The sequence below is a fragment of the Thermobia domestica genome, chromosome 2 (genome assembly GCF_964235325.1).
Source record: "Thermobia domestica chromosome 2, izTheDome1.hap1.1, whole genome shotgun sequence".
NCBI lineage: Eukaryota > Metazoa > Arthropoda > Insecta > Zygentoma > Lepismatidae > Thermobia > Thermobia domestica.
In genome coordinates, this window is record NC_137455.1 from 89055882 (window position 1) to 89076603 (window position 20722).

The 20722-nt window shown below is 32.2% G+C and overlaps 1 protein-coding gene across 1 annotated transcript in view; it reads left to right on the forward strand.

Annotated features, from left to right (window-relative positions):
• The window catches only part of LOC145673990 (sodium-independent sulfate anion transporter-like), a 109744-nt gene that overhangs the window by 50088 nt on the left and 38934 nt on the right, over positions 1-20722 (forward strand). The window contains exons 4-6 of the mRNA XM_081743816.1: positions 9008-9231; positions 10473-10647; positions 13368-13532. Coding sequence (XP_081599942.1) covers positions 9008-9231; positions 10473-10647; positions 13368-13532 — 564 coding nt within the window. The remainder of the gene's footprint in view (positions 1-9007; positions 9232-10472; positions 10648-13367; positions 13533-20722) is intronic.

The following is a 20722-nucleotide window of genomic DNA, read 5'->3' on the forward strand; positions in this document are numbered from 1 at the left end:
TTTGCATTAACATTTTTCTTCGCGTAGAAGTTACATTGTATTGAAATGTTTTATTTTAACGACACAATCGTTTTTGTATTCGTTTGTTCTTCTACCGCTATGTATAGCACTTCACAATACACACAACCGCGTTAAAAGCTGAAAAATCACTAAAATGTAAGTACAAGAAATTGAATTAACACCGTCGGTGTTGTTCTTTTTCAGTTTCTTATAAATGACTTTTATACCTACTTATGAGTGGATAGATTCTATCAACAACTTATTACCATAGACAATCTTAGCCGCACTAGTTTCCGGGTTCCTTCTATTATTTAAAATCGCAAACGCATTTCATTAGTTTTATACAAAATATGCAAGAACTACTTTTTGTACTAAAATACAGTTTTACTGGGCTTACAATGCTTCATTTTAATCTTAGTAGTATCGAATGTCGTGACTTTTTTAATTTCTTGTGCTTAGAAGAAGCCCTGTCTCATCAAGAGTTGTTTGATATAGTTTACCGCTAATTTTGTAAACAGTTTTCTTTCATTAGTCATAACGAAAACAATAAATTTCGTAATTTACAAAACACAAGAAGCTTCAATAAGTTATGATTAATTTAATATTTAATCATTTCCCGTATTTATTACTGAGAACAAAGAATCTTGATACACAAAAGATCAAGTAAAGGAATTGAACGAGACAATAGAAACATATTTGTTATTGTACATATACTTACATGAAACTTGTCTTCTGGAAGAATTATCTTCTGAGTGCCGTGGTATAATGAAATTAAACAAGAGAGATAGAGAGAGATTACAATTAATAGATAGTATTAAAGGTAAATAGATAGTATATAATAATAACTATGTCAAGAGAAAATTGTTGGACGCGAATGATAAGAAAAAATGCAGAATTTGTCAGATTATAATCATGTGCTGACTGAGGTGGAATCTCACCGAAAAATATATTTAGGAAGAAACCAAGACAGTAAGTTTGATACTGAAAAGTTTAAAGATGATGAAATAAAAGCAGAATTGTTTGAAATTGGGAACAAAACTAAAGAAAGGAAAGTATGGAAACAAAGTTGCACTGAAAACTGTAAAACAATATGTAGGAAGTTGATTGCGAATTGAGAAGAAAAATTAACAAAGATGGGTAAACATACAATAGACGTAAAGATGACCAGAGCAAGAATAGAGGAATGTATATGGAGGAAAATCAATGGAAATACAAAGGTAGCAAAGAAAAAATTACTACAACAATATGGAAATTAAGGATGAAAATGAGTCTTTAACAAACAGAAAACAGCTTGAGAGGAAGGAAAGAATACGTTGAATTGAATGACTAATAGAATAAGTTGCGTACACTGGGCATTCAAAAAGAAAACACAGTAAGCGAATATGTGATACTAAGGGACAAGATCAAAAATATATTGTGAAATAAAGAATGAAATGGTAAATATTATATTTCTGGCATATTTCAGAAATATAGGGGAAGAAACAAACAATATACGAAGTTTGTAATCTAATGATGAGAATCATCATAACACTTACTTACTTAAAGGTTAAAATTTCATTAGCCAATCTCTCTCTCTCTCTCTCTCTGTATATATATATATATGAGAACTAACGAACTACATTGCACAATCTCATTCAAAAATACCCAGTAGGAACTCACAGATCTGATCCAAAGTTGTTACACAAGAAGATGGGGATAATACTTGGTATTGTTTCCCACATGGCACCCATGGTACATCTTGAACATGTTACAACAATGTTTCCCAATCTTTTAGATGTCTCGGATTCCTTGTAAAATTGCTAATTCTCTACGGTTCCCCATGAAATCGAAAGTGATATTTTGAAATATATATTTTACATATAAAATGAAGTGATAAATTACAATTTTACAACACTAAATGTGTCATTCATGGCAATGTAATACTGTATTAAATGGAGATATACGGAAAGAATACAGTCAGTTAGGCCTAATATTATAAATTCAACACTCGCCTAATGTGATGAATGATGTTGTTTTCCGGACTTCCATATATCTGGTTCAAAACTAAATAATTTCAGGCCGTAGATGTGGCTCCACGTTAAGCATGATACAATCATGTATTTGTTTTCATTTGTACGAGATGAGAAAGTGTCTCGCACACATATGTAGTGGGAAATTGGTGCAACTGTTTTACAGCCCTTTGGGGGGATTTCAGTCTTAGACTGGAACTAAAATTCCAGTAACGCAGCGTTTTGAACGTCGAATCAAAAGACAGCTTGATAAGTTGCTTTTCTTCTACAGAAGAAAATCTATATTCCGAGTCTAGAAAGGCAGTTTTCATCCGGTCAATTTTGGGGAGACAAACAGGAAATACAGACGTAACTGAGGCTCCAATGACCTCAAATCTTCACGATACTTTCAGCAACATCACCAGAAATGAGTTGTTCAATAAAATTAATGAAATCACTCGGTATGTAGAATGAAGCGCATTTTCCATTCTCCAAAGGAATAACCAAGCTCAAACAACAGCGTCTGAACCTTACTCCGAGATTGCCAGCGAATTTTTGAGTGTAATAATAAGAGTTTCTGATCACTTATCATTTCAACACAAAGACCAAAAAATATACTATGAATAGGACATCCTAACAAAATTGACAATTTTTACTATCTCGTCAAGAACGATTTTCATTTGGAGGGCATACGGCGTGCAGCTAGAGTACTTTATTAATGTAAATGAATATATCGGATTAGATACTACTTGCGAATTAATAGCTTAAGCTCTTAATGTTGAAATGTGTTTTACATATACAGTAATACTGGGGTGATTTGGGCGAAACTTTCTTCCCCTGAGTTTCTGGCCCAAAGGATATGGTCTAAAGGTGCATAGAAACACCCTGTCTCATTTTTGACAATGGGTACGTTGGCCTATCCCCTCAAATTTTGGGAGGTGCATACAACCATTTCTTAAATTTTGGAAATTTCCAAATTTAAAAATTTAGTATTATAAAAGAGAACCATGGTATGCATCTCTGTAACTTCGGGTGGTCTATCTTGTTCCATTTAATGGGTAAAACATTACCAAAAATTTAAACGGAGTTTCTATATATACTTTAACCTTTTTGATGGTTTATCATGTTATATTTTCATATAGTTGATTACAAGAGTTCATTTTCTTTCATACAACATGTATATCGTGACGCATTCCTCTTAATTTTGGGAACAGTATATAGGGCTACCCCTAAAGTTGGGAATAGTTTAAACATTTGATATGGTAGCATAGGACCTCGGTATGCATCTCTGTAAGTTTGGGCGGTCCATCTTGTTCCCCTTTATGATTAAAAACAATTGCCAAGAATTCAAATTTTTGAGGTTTTTGACCATTTTTGAACTCTATAATAAGGTTTTATCACGTTATATGGTTATATGGATAAATACGGATCCATTCTCTTTCATAATACATGGATAAATTGACGCACTCCCTTCAAAATTTGGGAGTAGTACATAAGACAACTCCTTAAATTTGTGAATTACCAAAATGTAAAATTTGGTAGATGCTCTCTAGGACTCAAGTATTTTATATAACTTTTTAAATTTCGGCAGCCCTGCTTATCCACTTCTATGTGTAAAAAATTCCCCCCAAAAATCATATGACCAAGTGGTCGTTATTCACCTAATTTATCTTTTAGATGATGCTTTACTATAACATATGAATCGTTTTTTGTAAAATAACACATTCAGAAAAGAACAAGTTTTGAGAAAAATGAGAAAAACTATACTACATACTATAGTTTCTCCAAAAACGTATATTTATTTATAATATACCAAGTGTAGGCAACAGGTGTAGATATCTCATAAAGCAAACAAAATATTGTTGTTAATTTCGTGTCTGACAAAACTTGACATGTGTCGTTTAACAAAAAAAAAAGAAAAAGAAAGAAAGAAAAAGAAAAAGAAAAAGAAAAAAGAAAAGAAAGAAAAACGATAGGTGCAACGATGCACTCGTCCTAAATTTTTGAAGAGGTACATTAGTTCATGAAGAGGTAATTTTGGAATCGTGAAAAAACAAAATTTAGTAAATGTTCTCTAGGACTCGGATCCCCGTGCTTGTTCTCTTTTATGGGTAAAAAATATGAAAAATTCAAAATTTAGAGTTTTTTTTAACGTATTATATCCTCTTTGATGAGTATGTGATTTAAAAATTCCAAGAACTATACTTAAGTAACACTTTGAATTTTGGCGGGAATTTTAAATGTTGATGGGAAAATTGAATTAGAATTAGGTGCAAATTTTGAACATTGTGCTTAATGCTCATTAAAATAGATTGTAACATGTGATCATATGGATTAATACATGGTCTGATTGTCTTTCATTGGGCATGATTACCTTCAGACACTCTTTTTAAATTTCGAGAGGTTTAGGGGAGGGGTATTTATACGTAAGAACCTAGATATAAATAAATAGATATACAACATATCATGCATCTTAATTGTGAAAAAATTAATGAAATCATAACTACTAATGAAATCGATTACAAATATAATTTGTGTAATTTTGACAAAGGAAATGATGCAGTAGTAACTCGAAAGTAGCATTAACCACGGAAGGTTGATATAGCACTGTGAAACATTGCGATTACTCATGTTTTGTTGCGTTTCAAGTAATCATTTGCCACAAGAAAGCCGACGTTTGGTAAACACGGATTTTTTGTCTTCTAGAATGTTGATGAAAATAGCATGAAAGGATTGTATGCGTTTTGTGTTATCACTTGCATGAAATTGATTCATGAAGAAGTAATGTTTATCCATTACAACAGTTTTTATCAAAGATATTCCACCGACAAAACAGATACCCACAATGCATTGCAAATTTCGTCACGCAGACTGCCATGTTTCCTTGTTATTCATTGGACACGATACACGGATTACCTCATTGACTACTCAACTGTACCGAACTTACATGTACACAATACTTGAATAAAAGCATAGCATGTAATAAGCCATTCTGTAATTAGAAAATCTCGCATCAGTTAACTGTATTATACTGTAAAAGTTGTAACAAACAATTATTTGTATGTACAAGAAAATATGATTTACACAGATCGTTTTTCTTTTTAATTTGCAAGTAGTATTTCGCAAATTTTGTGATTTATTATTGAAATTATGTTAAGAACAAGTATCAGAAGTCTGTGAACGGATCACCAAAGGTAGATCTACAACTTCCATAAAACATAATAGTCGAAGTTGGTTAAGTTATTCTTGAAATCTTTATCTTTGAGGCAATAGTTAAAATCAAAGCTTGAAGAATATTAGTACTTTTGTATTTACATTTTCGTATTGTTATCAAATCGTAATTGAACCATCATACTACGTGTATGAGAAACCTTAATTTTGATGATGTAATCGAAACTTGCATCGAGATTCAAAAACTTTTCGATGACAAGAAGAGAAATCTTAAGGTTTGAGTTCAAGGTAAATTAGCCTAATTTTATTCGCAAACTATCATAGTCTTCTTTCTACCGCCTATCAATATTTCTGAATTGCCCCTCTCCCATTCATCACCCATATTGAAATCGTGCAAGTGAATGACAGGTATGTGAAAAGAAGTGTTTTCCAGAAAAGCACAGTAAGCTTATGTAAGTAAGTAAATAAATAAAACGAATATAGGATATGTATATTTCCTATTCTTATTTAATTTAAACGATTTGTCAAGCGAAAATTTGTATTAAGAGAACAAACCAAGATTTATTCAGGTTGTTTTCTAGATGATCATTCAGGTGCGTGATCTGTTATTGTGTTTATGCTGATTCATACACGTGTATATAAACTTTACTTTATCTAATTCCTGGGAATGTGTGCATACTCTGGAACCACACGAATAGCAATGAGTAAATTTATTGTTCTTTTTAGTGTGTATTATTTTTCCTTCACAATGATTTTCTTTTTTTTTTCAAATATATATATATATATATATATATATATATATATATATATATATATATATATATATATATATATATATATATATATATATATATATATATTAGGGTGGTCCTTAATTTTTGATTTCCTAATTTCTTTGGACTCGCCCCTAAAATGGTTCCATATGGGACTAAATTAAGGAAGGAGAAAAATTAACTTCATTGAATAATATTAAATGGTGCCCCAAGCGACCTAAAATTTTGAATCCGATTACAGTACATAATATATGGGAAAAATCTGGAATAAAATCTTGTAATTTAGAAACGGCTTAAGGGAACGCAAAAATACCCTGGATAATGGAACTAGAGGAAGAAACACACCTAATGTTGTATAGTATTGTCACAGCGGCCATCTTGAAGTCCGCCATCTTGGATTCAGATCAAAATTTTCAAATAGGAAGAGGGTCATATGACATATCGTTTTGAGGTGGCATTTCACCAGAAACACAAATCTGGCACTATAAGATATCTTAGTCGTCTAAGAATTATTACCTGTGAAAATATTTCTCTTTTTCGCAAGTAATAACTCTTACACAACTAAATGTAAAGACATGAGTTTGGCTCGAAAAGAACAAGAGGGATATGCACGGCTTCATTAGAAAGAGGAACGCAAAAGAAAAATGCACTTCTGAAAATGATTTGTATGAATTTTACACCAAAATACACGGAGGTAAGCATTTCAAGAAATGAATAGGAAAACCCAGTTGAGTATGTAAGATAAAATATAAGTATGTGCCTGTGTGCGCCCGGACCCTCCAAGAGATGTAAAAGAGGAAAAACTAATTTTAAAACTCCAAGACAGGTTGCTGCTCTTGATCGATACAAGTCCACTGATAGAACGAGAATACATATTCTGACAGCGACGGCAGAAACATTAGGCCATAATGTAAAGGAACTAGTAATAAATATGCATCGATGCTGAGAGAAAATCCGTAGCGAAGTTGCATAAGACCACAAAAACAATTTCGGAGTGCATCAAGTGCGTTAGTTGTGCAATGAGACGGAAAACTACTGCCGAATTTGACTGGTAGAGAGACTATCGACGGGTTATCAATATTTATTACAGGAGATGCTCATGAGAAGCTAATTGGTGTTCTCAGTTTGTCATCATGAAGAGAAGAACGAACATATTATTTCTACTACAGTTCATTAGCTTGAAGAGTGGAACTTGGTAAAGTTCGTGCAGGCAGTTTGTTGTCACACTATTCCCTGCAATATGTGTCATGTGAACGGTGCTTTCATTCTGCTAGAGCAGATGCTCCAAAATGATCTTCTATACCTTCCTTGTAGACACTACATTTATAAATTGGTTTTAAAATGTGTATTTGACAAGTGTTGTGTTTCGTTTTAATCTGGACCGGACGTTCCCCTATTTAAGCATTTTCAGAACGATTGATCTAAAATAGATTTTACTAACTTTATTCCAGAATTGATGATGATAATGACGTAAGGAACAACATTTCAGATGTAAGAAATGAAGTATTGAATTTTGCTATCAAACTTGTAGAAGCAGGACACCGCAGAGAAGATTACAGTAAATTTTTAGAACTGACATTCTTGGATGGCATACCTCCTCGAAAAGTTTTCTTTCGTTTGCCTGGAGCAATTCACCATGCAAGGTAGATGGGAAAAGCAATATACTGTTTAAAAATATTTCTCTTTCGCCAACATTTTCGTTTAACGAAGCAAATAGAAACGGGTCTTCGGAGAGCATGAATTTTTCTGATACGACTATATGTCCAAGCTTGATTTAAATGTGATCAAGTATCCCATTCACCATTACAAGACCTGCAATTTTTGAAAGCTTTGTACAGTATAGGCAAATAGATAATGAATTATCTGAAGTGTCTCTTTCTAAATTTTCTTGGCATCTCTGGTACTTGAAGGAGGAATACGTAGCATTGGAGCTTTTTGATGATGAAGTTAACATAGTGGAAAAACAAAAATTGGTTGAAAGAATTAAAACTGTAAGGAGAAAAAGTGAAGCAGCAAAGAGGCTTGACGCAAGGATAATACCATAAAAATTCTTGCGAAAAGAGAAATCAGTAATTTTGATACAACAAACAATTTTTTCTCGTGAGATTTAAAATACCCAAAGGGTTTCTTGAGTGTGATCCGATTTCATGGTCAGATAACAATGACTATCTTCAAGGAAAGACAATAGTTAAATTCATCTCCGTAATAAACGATGCAGCAGAAAGGGGAGTGAAACTAACAGAAGATTACAACATCGTTTTTACGAAAAATGAGTATCAGAAACAGTTTATTTTGCACATAGTGAATTCTCATAGATAATTTTTTCCTAGATGTGACAAAAGTGAACTGTGTAGTATATAAGATTGAAAACCTATTGAAAACTTACCCCAAAGATACAGTACTACATAAATAAGGGATATTTCAATTTCTTCCATGTTATATTTTTTCTTTTTTCTCATAATGGTCTATGAATCATCTTGATGGAAAAACTCATTGGTAGTTCATGGGGAAACAAAGATTTAACTTTCTCCATAACTACAATAAAATAACATTACATCGAAGCATTTCGTTTTTCACACGTAATAGCTCTTACAAGATTATTGGTAGCTTGAAAATAATGCGAGATTTGTGATTCTGGGGAAACGCCACCTCAAAATGATATGTAACATGATCCTCTTCCTATTTGAAAATTTTGACCTGAATTCAAGATGGCGGACTACAGTATGGCCGCCATAATAATGCTATACAAAATTAGGTTGGTCATTTCTTCTAGTTCCATTATCCAAGATATCTTTCCATTCCCTTAAGCCGTTTGTAAATTACAAGAGTTTATTCTAGCTTTTCCCCATATACTATGTATTGTAAACGCATTCAAAATTTTAGGGCGTTTGGGGCACCATTTAAAATTATTAAATGGATCTAATTTTTCTCCTGGCTTAATTTTGTCCCATATGGAACCATTTTAGGTGGTGAGTCCAAGGAAATTCCTAAATTTATTTTTCCCCATATAAATAAGGACCACCCTAATATATATATGTCTTGGTTGTTTTAAAAAAAATAATTCTGTAATTGTAGGTTTTGTAGTTGATTTCATCTCGGTTCCTGTGACTGTTGGTTTCACAGCAGCTGCAGCTTTAACCATTGCAACAAGCCAAGTGAAAGGTCTTCTTGGACTGACGTTTAATGACGTAGATGAATTCGTGGACATGTGGAAGAATATTGCTTTGCACATAAAAGAAGCTACGTTATGGGATAGTGTGCTGGGAGTGTTGTGTTTGACGACACTTTTACTTCTCAAGGCAGGTATTTCATTTTTATAAATATATTTTGACATGTAGGGAAAGGTAGGGCAAAGGTAAATAAGAGTATAATTATTTGCAAACTTGATTATTTTTATATAGATTTTTATTTAATGGTGGGTTTTATTACCCTCCTTACTCTTAAAATATTTCATCTGTAAATAAAAAGAGCTGTTAAGCTTGAAAGGAAACATATGCTGTGCTCCATGAAAGAAAAAATCTTTACGAAAATTACTCCGAAACATGTTGTAGGTAGCAAATCATCCTTTATCTTGAATGATTTCAACCCCAAACAATAAGCCGCATTGGAAAACTTCATACAAAGCACATCATGTTTCATGAAAACCTGTCTACTTCAGGAAAGTTGTCGTTAAACTGTTATTTAAAGTAGTGATTTCATTCTCAAATAATAGCTTCTCATCAAAAAGCCTCAAATGAAGCACATGTCATGATATACGTTTTTTAAAAACAAAAATGCAAAGTTAATGTAAGAGAGCAATGAATTCACCCTTAAGTTCTGACTACTTTCAACTCCGAGCAATAGAGGTCCAACAAACACATACTCTTTCATAAAAACTTAAGAAATTTACTAAACTTATTTTTCAAAAGGGTTAAAGAGTCATTTTTCAAGACACTCCTTTCTTTTTGACCAGTTTCCACCCTAAGTAACGGGAATGATTAAAATTACACCGAATTGCGTTAAGATTGAATTTCTTTCTTTCTTTCTATCTTTCTTTTTTTCAATGAGCGTATCGTAGAACAGACAGTCATACAAATATATGTTGCATAAAGTGGCAGAAGTTCGCTTACGTTCACTTGAAGTTTGTGGAATTTTATTATAGTCAGAATTATGCGACCTTTCCTCGAGGAAATTTAAAATAGTTATTTAGATACAGTTGTTCTTTGTGCAGTCGATGAAAGTAATTTGCTCTCTTGTATGATCTCATGTTGAATACGATAATTAAATTCCGACGAATACCGGTTCATTTTATTTTGTTCTCAAAGATAAAGCAGAAGAGTAGGGTTAAGTGCTCGTAAAGTTTATAAACAGTTAAATAAACAAAACTTAAAAAAACAAATAGTTAATAAATAGTATTACAATTTCATATTAATAGAAAATGATTAGTAAATTGTAATATGGCGAAATAATACTTAAGAATGTAAAAGAAATGTTGAAGAAAAATATGAATGTTAAACTGTTTATTATATTGTACTATCTGTCTGGTGTAACTCTATTGCAGACCCTGAAGTTCCTGCATTTCGAATCCGATAGTGATAAAGTACCATTAATTAAAAGAATTGGCATCGGAACACTCTGGGTTATTAGTACAGCAAGGAATGTCATTGTATTTGTTCTCTGTGGACTTTTCGCTTACCTTTTTATGAAAGAAGACAATACACCATTTAAACTGACTGGTAAGTACAAATAAAGAACGTCAATCAAGAGCCTCGAGATCTAGAAAATACGACTTGTTTCGTTTTATTACTATTATTATTAGTCAGAAGGTTTTCCACAATTAAGCTGAACATTCGTGGATTTTTGTGTCATTGCTGTAGGCTCTAATTGGTAGACAAGGAATACTTGCAAAAAAATCCTCAATACCGATATTTGGTTACTTCTTTTGCTGGGATACTTTGTTGGGCTTTTGCTGCCTAGAATTTGTTCTTACACCAGCAAGGTTTTTAAAACATAAAGGTTAACAAGATTGTTTTAAAGATTTTTCGTAAGTTTGCATCCTGACAAGTTTACGTAGTTGGAGGGAAATTTCCCTACTGTTTGTAAATTTTGTATCAAAATTTACCAGGCCGAATTTTGTGACCCTGTTTTTGTTCTTCCTTCTATTAAGAACAATCGATAAATCTCAATTATCTTTAGTTTCCTTCGAAGTTTTTATTTTTTTATTTTATTTTTTAAGATTGTGTTAAATGATTAAGCTCTTCTCCGTATCATCGTTCTCCTGCCACTACCCTGCATAAGGATAGCAGTGTTGAGCAAGGGGACAGATCATAAGTGAAATACCGCTCACTTGTTCAATTCAATATTCTCTCCCAGTCAAGAAACAGTCCAGTAAAATACAGAAAGACCGCCATTTACAAACTAGGGAAAATTTAACTTAGAAAGGATTTTTTTTTGTTTTGCTGGTTAAAAATTTCTCTAAGAAAATCTACGAATTATTTATTATTGTGATTTGTATTTTAAATACAATAAATAAACTCCGGTACTTTAGATTATAAACTATATTGTCTTTTGAACTTTAGATTGTGGAAATAATAATAAAATAACACTTATTTATAAAAATATTTACTAACGTAGTTGGAAGAAGCAAGAAGCATTTGTATAATTAAAAAGTGGTGTTAAGTTTATCTGATACATGTCAAATACAAAGAGAAAATGAAATGAATTCATTATATCTTAATCATCTCTGAGAAAGCGAAATGATTCATTCATTTCTGTTAGATGTTAAATTCCAATCGATGAGACAAATTAGAAGAAAAATCAGAATTTTCAAGGAGTTCGACACATTTCCTCAGTAATTCTTCAGTTATGTAAAGAGAAGATAACCCACTTGGGAGAGTAATACTCCCGGAAGTACGTTTTTTTCGCGCTCTACACTAGTCACCTGTTTTAAGTTGGTCACAAAATTTACATCATGGGGGTCAAGGTGGAACAAAACGAGCCCTGCAAGGCTTCTAACCCATTCCTACTACTACTACTACTTGTCTGCAAGAAAGTAAATGAGTTTTTGAGTATTACAGTATTTTCATCTTATTTTAATGAAAAAATGTTATGAAAATTAAAATAATAAACTTTCCTTGAGCCGGGTTTGAACCCACGCCCAAAGCAATTTTCATTACTAGCATGTAGCTACGAAAGCCCCAACAACAAACGTTTGATTTCTGCTATATGTGTGCTACGTGGCAAGACACGGATAACGCCAACCAATCAGAACCGTGTATTTAATTCCTACTTCTGTGAGTATTCCTCTCCCGAGCGAAGAGGGTTATTGTTATTTTCTCTTACTTCTACCACATACAGATTTTTCCTTTCATAATTGAAAATGGCAGTTTTAAAATACGTTTCCGTAAGTAAAAGAAAAAATTTAATGCACATTTATTAAACTTCTTTTCATTAATGTGTATTGAAGTATCAGTGTGTGTAGTCAGCAACAATTTGTTTTTCCTTTATCAAAAATTATATGCTTGATTACTTTTCAAATTCCGTAATAATAAAAAGTTCCATCTCTTATTTTATTTCTCTGCGGCAACTGAAGAGGTAGCCCGGTTCCAATATTAGTTCCCATAGAGCAAAAACGGTAATAGAAGGCGAAAAACGTTCTTCCTCTCTCTCTCTCTCTCTCTCTCTCTCGCTCTCTCTCTCTCTCTCTCTCTCTCTCTCTCTCTCTCTATATATATATATATATATATATATATATATATATATATATATATATATATATATATATATATATATATATGTGTGTGTGTGTGTGTGTGTGTGTATGTGTGTGTGTGCACGTGCGTGTGTGTGGATTCAGGATCCCAAGAATATATTTTTTCTCTCTTCTTATTCTTAAAAATACAACCCAAAGTATAGTTCTCAATTTCAATATAGACTCCCATATGTTAGACGTAATTGTGAAAAATAACGAAACTGGTTTTGATGTGAATTTAGCACCCGAAGAGCAACTTCAATGTCTCACTTTACTTCCCTATTATATATCTATTACTCTCGGTTTCAGTACTGGATTCAGATAGTTTAGAAATCTTTCGTAGTTTCGCATTGTGAAGCGAAACTCATATGTTTCCTTTATAATATTACTGAATATGTTTATATCCTGATACCTTACAATGTGATGTTTTTTTAATCAAAGCTGACCATGGCACTAAAATAAATAACTATTATGTATTTTTTTTCATATTTATTGTTGTGTGCATCTGTCAACTTTATTTTTTTAGATGTAAAAAAAAGATAAAGCAACGTAATTCCAGCAATTGTGAATACAGCTTTAGTTCATATTAATAGAGTGTGAATTTGGCGTAATTATTTACTTACTCATCCTTAATTCGGAAGATCTTTACATAATATATATAATATGGTACTACGCATTTCACTACTATTTTTTATGTGTTTATAGGATCTGTACCTACTGGACTACCAACGTTTCAGCCACCACCGTTCAGCGTTACATCTGGTAATGAGACGACCAACTTCATTGGGATGTTGCAACACTTAGGAGCGTCGTTGTTTGTAATTCCAGCCATTACGCTTCTTGAAGTGATAGCTATAGCGAAAGCATTCTGTAAGTCGACCGCAATGGCTTTGAATTTTAAATTGTTAGAATTCAGCTGTAATATTTTAGAAGATAACAGAGTATTGCACAAAGACCTATTTATTACAACTGATTGAGAATAAATCACCTCTAGCTCTTTTGCATTTGACTGTGTAACGATGTATTAAGGCATATATACAATAATTCTTGACTGTAAGTGATCAAGTCATTGCGATTTGAGTATATCTATTCTTTTTATATTTTTCTTCTACTTACAGAAGTAGAAGTTCTCCAAAAGTCCTGCAAAAAAGTAAAAAGGTGTAACTTTGTAGCCATTTATTGTATTTGTACAAAACGTTTAGTGGACTTGAAAGAAAGTCTGAGATTTTGTTTCCAAGCATTTTTTCAACGCCAAACTTCCAGCTGAGCACCATTTAGTCCAAATATTGCTGAAGTCTTTTCGGGAATCCAAGAATGGAATTTCGACGTGCTTCATCCGTAATGCTCTCAATCACATCATGTATCTTCTTCCGGAGGTCCTGAATATCTTTCGGTTTTTGCTTGTAAACTTCTGTATCATTTTCTTACGACCGATATTATGTAGCGTTGTCATTGGCACTCGCAGCTCCAAGGATCTGCGTTTCAACGATTTCTTTGGATTTCGCAACACGCTTTCTTGCACGGACTGAATCACATCAACTCTGGTTGTTGGCCTTCCGCTACGAGGCAAGTCCAAGACACTTGATACTTGAACCTGCAGGTGGTTGTTTCTGATACTTTTGTCGGAATTTTCTTCTCACCAAAACACTAGATTTTAACTCACAAAACCACGCCACACACTGCGCTTTCTCTTGAGTAGACGCCATTTTTGTCACGTGATTTGCGGTTATGACGTCAACGTTTACATCGGCTCATTGTTGCCACCAAAAAATTTAACATTTCCACTAAACATTACATACAAAATACAAAATTGTAGGTAGTAGTTTCAAAGTTACAGCTTTTTACTTTTTTGCAGGACTTTTGGAAGACTCTGTATAATAGTCATAAAAAGTCATTTATTGAATGCCCTATATTATCTCAAATTTGATAATAAGGTAGTTTATAATATTGGTTTAAAATATTATATACAAAATAAATAAAAATAACCATTCAGTCTATAAATTGAAGTGTGTCCATACTTAAAGCAGCTTTTCATTGACTACAAATATCATAAGTAGGTTCGTTAAATTTTAATGATCAATGGTTATTTCATATTCTTATGATTATGTTTAAGTTACGAGCAATCCGAATAACTCAAGATGGGTATTCGATATTCTTTCCAGTAATCATACTCACTAAACACTGGATATTCTTAGAATATGTTCATTTTTCAACACAATGTAGTTCATGCATAAACCTAGGATTTTTAGTTGAGGTCTCGAATGAGGGTCAAAAATGAATATATATATATATATATATATATATATATATATATATATATATATATATATATATATATATATATATATATATATATATATATCGAGAGAGAAATAGATATATAGATATATGTATATATAGATAGATATAGACATAAATATAGACATATATAGTATACAAGAGACATAACAAGGTGGAGATGAGAATATAATGTACTATTAAGTGTTCTTTCAACATATTTTAACTTTATCTATGAAAATGTTAATTAAATGTTGATCAAAGAAGTAATGCTTGAAGTTAAGTTACAATATAAAAGGAATCAGAAAAAGTTCTCTATGATTTCAACTTGACAAAGAAAAGGCCGATAATGAAGTAAGACATTCTCGAAAAAAAGAAGAAAAATACGAAAAGTCCCGGTTAGCAACAATCATATATCGGGGAGACAATGGACTCCACGCTGGTAGAACTGAGTGGAACGTGAGCCAAAGATGTTTGGTGCGTGGGTCACTTAGTCGAGAGCTCGGAACCGTCGTCTACCGATTGAAACAAAATATCACGAGTCGACGACTCGAGACATTTTACGAGTGGGCAATGTTTGTTCACGTATCGCTAATTTTGATACCAACAGATAGTTGTAGGCAGTAACGTTAGTTATGTGATCTTATGTTTCGTGAAAATGGTGTTGTCCGTCCCATGGAATTGTTGTCTATCACACATTCACATATTCTGAGATTGAACCATGTAATACTCGTAGCATTTTATAAACACTACCTGATTCACTTTTCCAGTTTTAGCTACTGGCATAAGCATACGAAGTCATCATCTGAGAAAAATAATCCTTATATTATTTCGTGGTCGCCACGGATAGTGTCAGCTTGAGAACAGAGGCTGCTTTCCTTAATGCTTTTGAACGGTGGAAGTTTTCAAGTTTGATTCACCTCAGCACGGTCATATTTTCTTCATTGTGTTTAAGAGTTTTACATTATTTTAAAAAAAATTCTAAGGTAGAAGACAGAGAAAACATTTATTCCAACAAGAGTCTTATACACCCATCTAATAGCCCTATAATTTGAATACAATTGTATAAAGCTGTGATATTAAAACTGTGGTCCGTGGAACATAGGTAGCTCTTCAAATCTATCCTTCTGGTCCTCTTAAACATTAGTTCGAAAAAAACAAAATAAAATTCATGTGACCTGTGTATCGTACTATACTAAGAATCTAAAACATATTGATACTACTGTAGTATTATAAAATATTCTTCAATGCCTTCAAAATCGTCCACTTCTCACGCGTAGAGACTTTCTGGTTCAATACCAACTCTCACCTGGTTATCTTTGAGTTAGTTTACATTATGCGTGTTGGTATTCTCAGGATTCTCTCATTTCCTACTACTTCCATCAATCGACCTAAAGTAAGATCTTTATTGTTACCAGAAGAAATCGTAAAACTAAATCTAAAACTTCAGTATGTACTATTTAATGATTAATATATGGTATGTTCGGAGTCTGAAAAGAAAACATGAATAAAATGCGTAATATACACGTTGCACTAATTCAATTTCTCAAATAATCGAAAACAGGTATTTCAAAGATAGAATTGTATATAGATAGTCATATCTTATTAAATAATTGTAATGACATGGGTTTTACTCGCAATGCAAAGAAACAAACAAACTAAATGGAAGTTCCTGAAGATCGTAATACTGGAAATTATGAATGCGTTAAATATCAAATAATACTCTTCGGTCAAGTGAATAACACACTTTAAACAGATTGAATCTAGACTAACTAAATATAGTGTCAGAAAACAATTCAGCAAACATACAAGTCTTTATCAGTTTACACCTGGACTTCGAAGCACATCAGATGTCAAGGTTGAAAACGGCCAGTCGATAAGCGTATCCCCCCGGGCTCTTGTGGTTGTTGTGTATTAGAATAATCCCTGTCCTATGTGAGAAGCAGTAAAACGATAGTGTGCAAGTTAAAATAGGTAGATTCTATTTTCAAAGAAGCAAATGTGTTGAAGGTTATGATGGTTTAAAACGTTCACAACAAAACGACAGCAACGAAGAGAAGGAGTGGTCGGAAGAAAACCATCAGTGACAGGTCCTGCTGCGAATTGTCACTAAATCCAGCCTGCAGCTGGGTGGAAGTAAATGAAATCAACTCACGCATTACCTCCCACACACTCTCTCATCTATCGTGTATTACGTGACATGAATATAAGGAACATGTGCATCTACTAATCCAAATGTTGTTTTCGAGTAATGACACCATATTCTACGATGATAATATGTCCATTCAGCGCATCAGTGCAGCTCTGTGAGCGAAGATGAGATCTAAACATTTTTCTAGCTGTAAATAATATTACACACTTTTCCTTAACCTTTTTGGTACACTAAAATGCAGAAACTGTCTTGTTACAGCAGTATACAAAGTAAATTTGCATTAATTTCTTTTACTACAATATTTTGTTACTAACGTTTTTTGTCAAACTAAATTCCAGGAAGTTTTCTTGTAGCAGGATATTATACTGCATATTGTTTTTAACTTTTCTGATAAACTTTTCTTTCCATTGAAAACTGTATTATGAATACTTTTTAAATAGTATGAATAGAAACATTTGCTTATATACATAACAAACTTTAAAGTAGTACTCAGCTTTCAAACTAAATATTAAAGTTATCGTTCCAATTGAACTTACAATTGTAATCCATTTTAAGCATTTACCAGAGTTAGCATTACTTTCCACCGCTGAAAACATACAAATAACTGAATTGTTCAATTACGAAATAATATACTATGGCCAGGGATGAAAATTTTCCGGAAAATTTTGAAACGGAAAATTTTCCGATTCATAAAACATGCTCCACTTATTCCTACATCGTTGTTTAGCCGCTATGTGAGGTGGAAAATTTTCTTCCATACTTTTCCGGAAAATTTTCCGTTCTTAACAAATATCAGTGATCAAGTAATAATTCCTCAGTATTAATAAAATGGATTGAATTTATGTATAGAAATGTTAAAAATTGAAAGATTTTTAAAGAATCTGAAAATTTTCATGGCTCAGACAATTTTCAGTACTATGTAGGAACAAGTGAAACAATTTTTCATGAATCGAAGAATTGTCTGTCCTGTACAGTGATGAAAATTTTCCGGAAAATTTTGAAACGGAAAATTTTTCGATTCATAAAAACATACTCCACTTATTCCTACATCGTTGTTTAGCCGTAATGTGAGGTGGAAAATTTTCTTCCATATTTTTCCGGAAAATTTTCCATTCTTAACAAATATCAGTGATCAAATAACAATTCCTCAGTATTAATAAAATGGATTGAATTTATGTATAGAAATGTTAAAAATTGAAAGATTGTTTAAAGAATCTGAAAATTTTCATGGCTCAGACAATTTTCAGTATTATGTAGGAACAAGTGAAACAATTTTTCATGAATCGAAGAATTGTCTGTCCTGTACAGTGATGAAAATTTTCCGGAAAATTTTCCGATTCATAAAAACATACTCCACGTATTCCTACATCGTTGTTTAGCCGTGATGTGAGGTGGAAAATTTTCTTCAATATTTTTTCCGGAAAATTTTCCGTTCTTAATAAGTATCAGTGATCAAGTAATAATTCCTCAGTATTAATAAAATGGATTGACTTTATGTATAGAAATGTTAAAAATTGAAAGATAGTTTAAAGAATCTGAAAATTTTCATGGCTCAGACAGTTTTCAGTATTATGTAGGAACAAGTGAAACAATTTTTCATGAATCGAAGAATTGTCTGTCCTGTACAGTGATGAAAATTTTCAGATTCATAAAAACATACTCCACTTTTTCCTATATCGTTGTTTAGCCGTGATGTGAGGTGGAAAATTTTCTTCCATATTTTTCCGGAAAATTTTTCCGTTCTTAACAAATATCAGTGATCAAATAATTCCTCAGTATTAATAAAATGGATTGAATTTATGTATAGAAATGTTAAAAATTGAAAGATTTTTAAAGAATCTGAAAATTTTCATGGCTCAGACAATTTTCAGTATTATGTAGGAACAAATAAAACAATTTTTTCATGAATCGAAGAATTGTCTGTCCTGTAGTGATGAAAATTTTGAAACGGAAAATTTCCGGAAAATTTTGAAACGGAAAATTTTCCGATTCATAAAAACATACTCCACTTATTCCTACATCGTTGTTTAGCCGTGATGTGAGGTGAAATTTTTTCTTCTATATTTTTCCGGAAAATTTTCCGTTCTTCAATATCAGTGATCAAGTAACAGTTCCTTAGTATTCATAAAATCGATTGAAATCATGTATAGAAATGTTAAAAAGTGAAAAATCGTTTAAAGAATCTGAAAATTTTCATGGCTCAGACAATTTTCAGTATTATGTAGGAACAAGGAAACAATTTTTCATGAATCGAAGAATTATCTGCCCTGTACAGTGATAAGAATTTTCCGGAAAATTTTGAAACGGAAAATTTTCCGATTCAGAAAAACATACTCCACGTATTCCTATATCGCTGTTTAGCCGTGATGTGAGGTGGAGAATTTTCTTCTGTATTTTTCCGGAAAATTTTCCGTTCTTAACAAATATCAGTGATCAAGTAACAGTTCGTAAGTATTCATAAAATCGATTGAAATCATGTATAGAAATGTTAAAAAGTGAAAAAATCGTTTAAAGAATCTGAAAATTTTCATGGCTCAGACAGTTTTCAGTATTATGTAGGAACAAATGAAACAATTTTTCATGAATCGAAGAATTGTCTGTCCTGTACAGTGATGAAAATTTTCAGATTCATAAAAACATACTCCACTTATTCCTATATCGTTGTTTAGCCGTGATGTGAGGTGGAAAATTTTCTTCCATATTTTTCCGGAAAATTTTCCGTTCTTAACAAATACCAGTGATCAAATAATTCCTCAGTATTAATAAAATGGATTGAATTTATGTATAGAAATGTTAAAAATTGAAAGATTTTTAAAGAATCTGAAAATTTTCATGGCTCAGACAATTTTCAGTATTATGTAGGAACAAATAAAACAATTTTTTCATGAATCGAAGAATTGTCTGTCCTGTAGTGATGAAAATTTTGAAACGGAAAATTTCCGGAAAATTTTGAAACGGAAAATTTTCCGATTCATAAAAACATACTCCACTTATTCCTACATCGTTGTTTAGCCGTGATGTGAGGTGAAATTTTTTCTTCTATATTTTTCCGGAAAATTTTCCGTTCTTCAATATCAGTTATCAAGTAACAGTTCCTTAGTATTCATAAAATCGATTGAAATCATGTATAGAAATGTTAAAAAGTGAAAAATCGTTTAAAGAATCTGAAAATTTTCATGGCTCAGACAATTTTCAGTATTATGTAGGAACAAGGAAACAATTTTTCATGAATCGAAGAATTATCTGCCCTGTACAGTGATAAGAATTTTCCGGAAAATTTTGAAACGGAAAATTTTCCGATTCAGAAAAATATACTCCACGTATTCCTATATCGCTGTTTAGCCGTGATGTGAGGTGGAGAATTTTCTTCTGTATTTTTGCGGAAAATTTTCCGTTCTTAACAAATATCAGTGATCAAGTAACAGTTCGTAAGTATTCATAAAATTGATTGAAATAATGTATAAAAATGTTAAAAAATGAAAGATCGTTTAAAGAATTTGAAAATTTTCATGGCTTAGACAATTCAGTACTATGTAGGAACAAGTGAAACAGTGTTTCATAAATGAAATATTTTGTATCTTGTATGGAAGAATTGAAGAACTTTTTATGAGTCGGAAAATTTTCATTATTT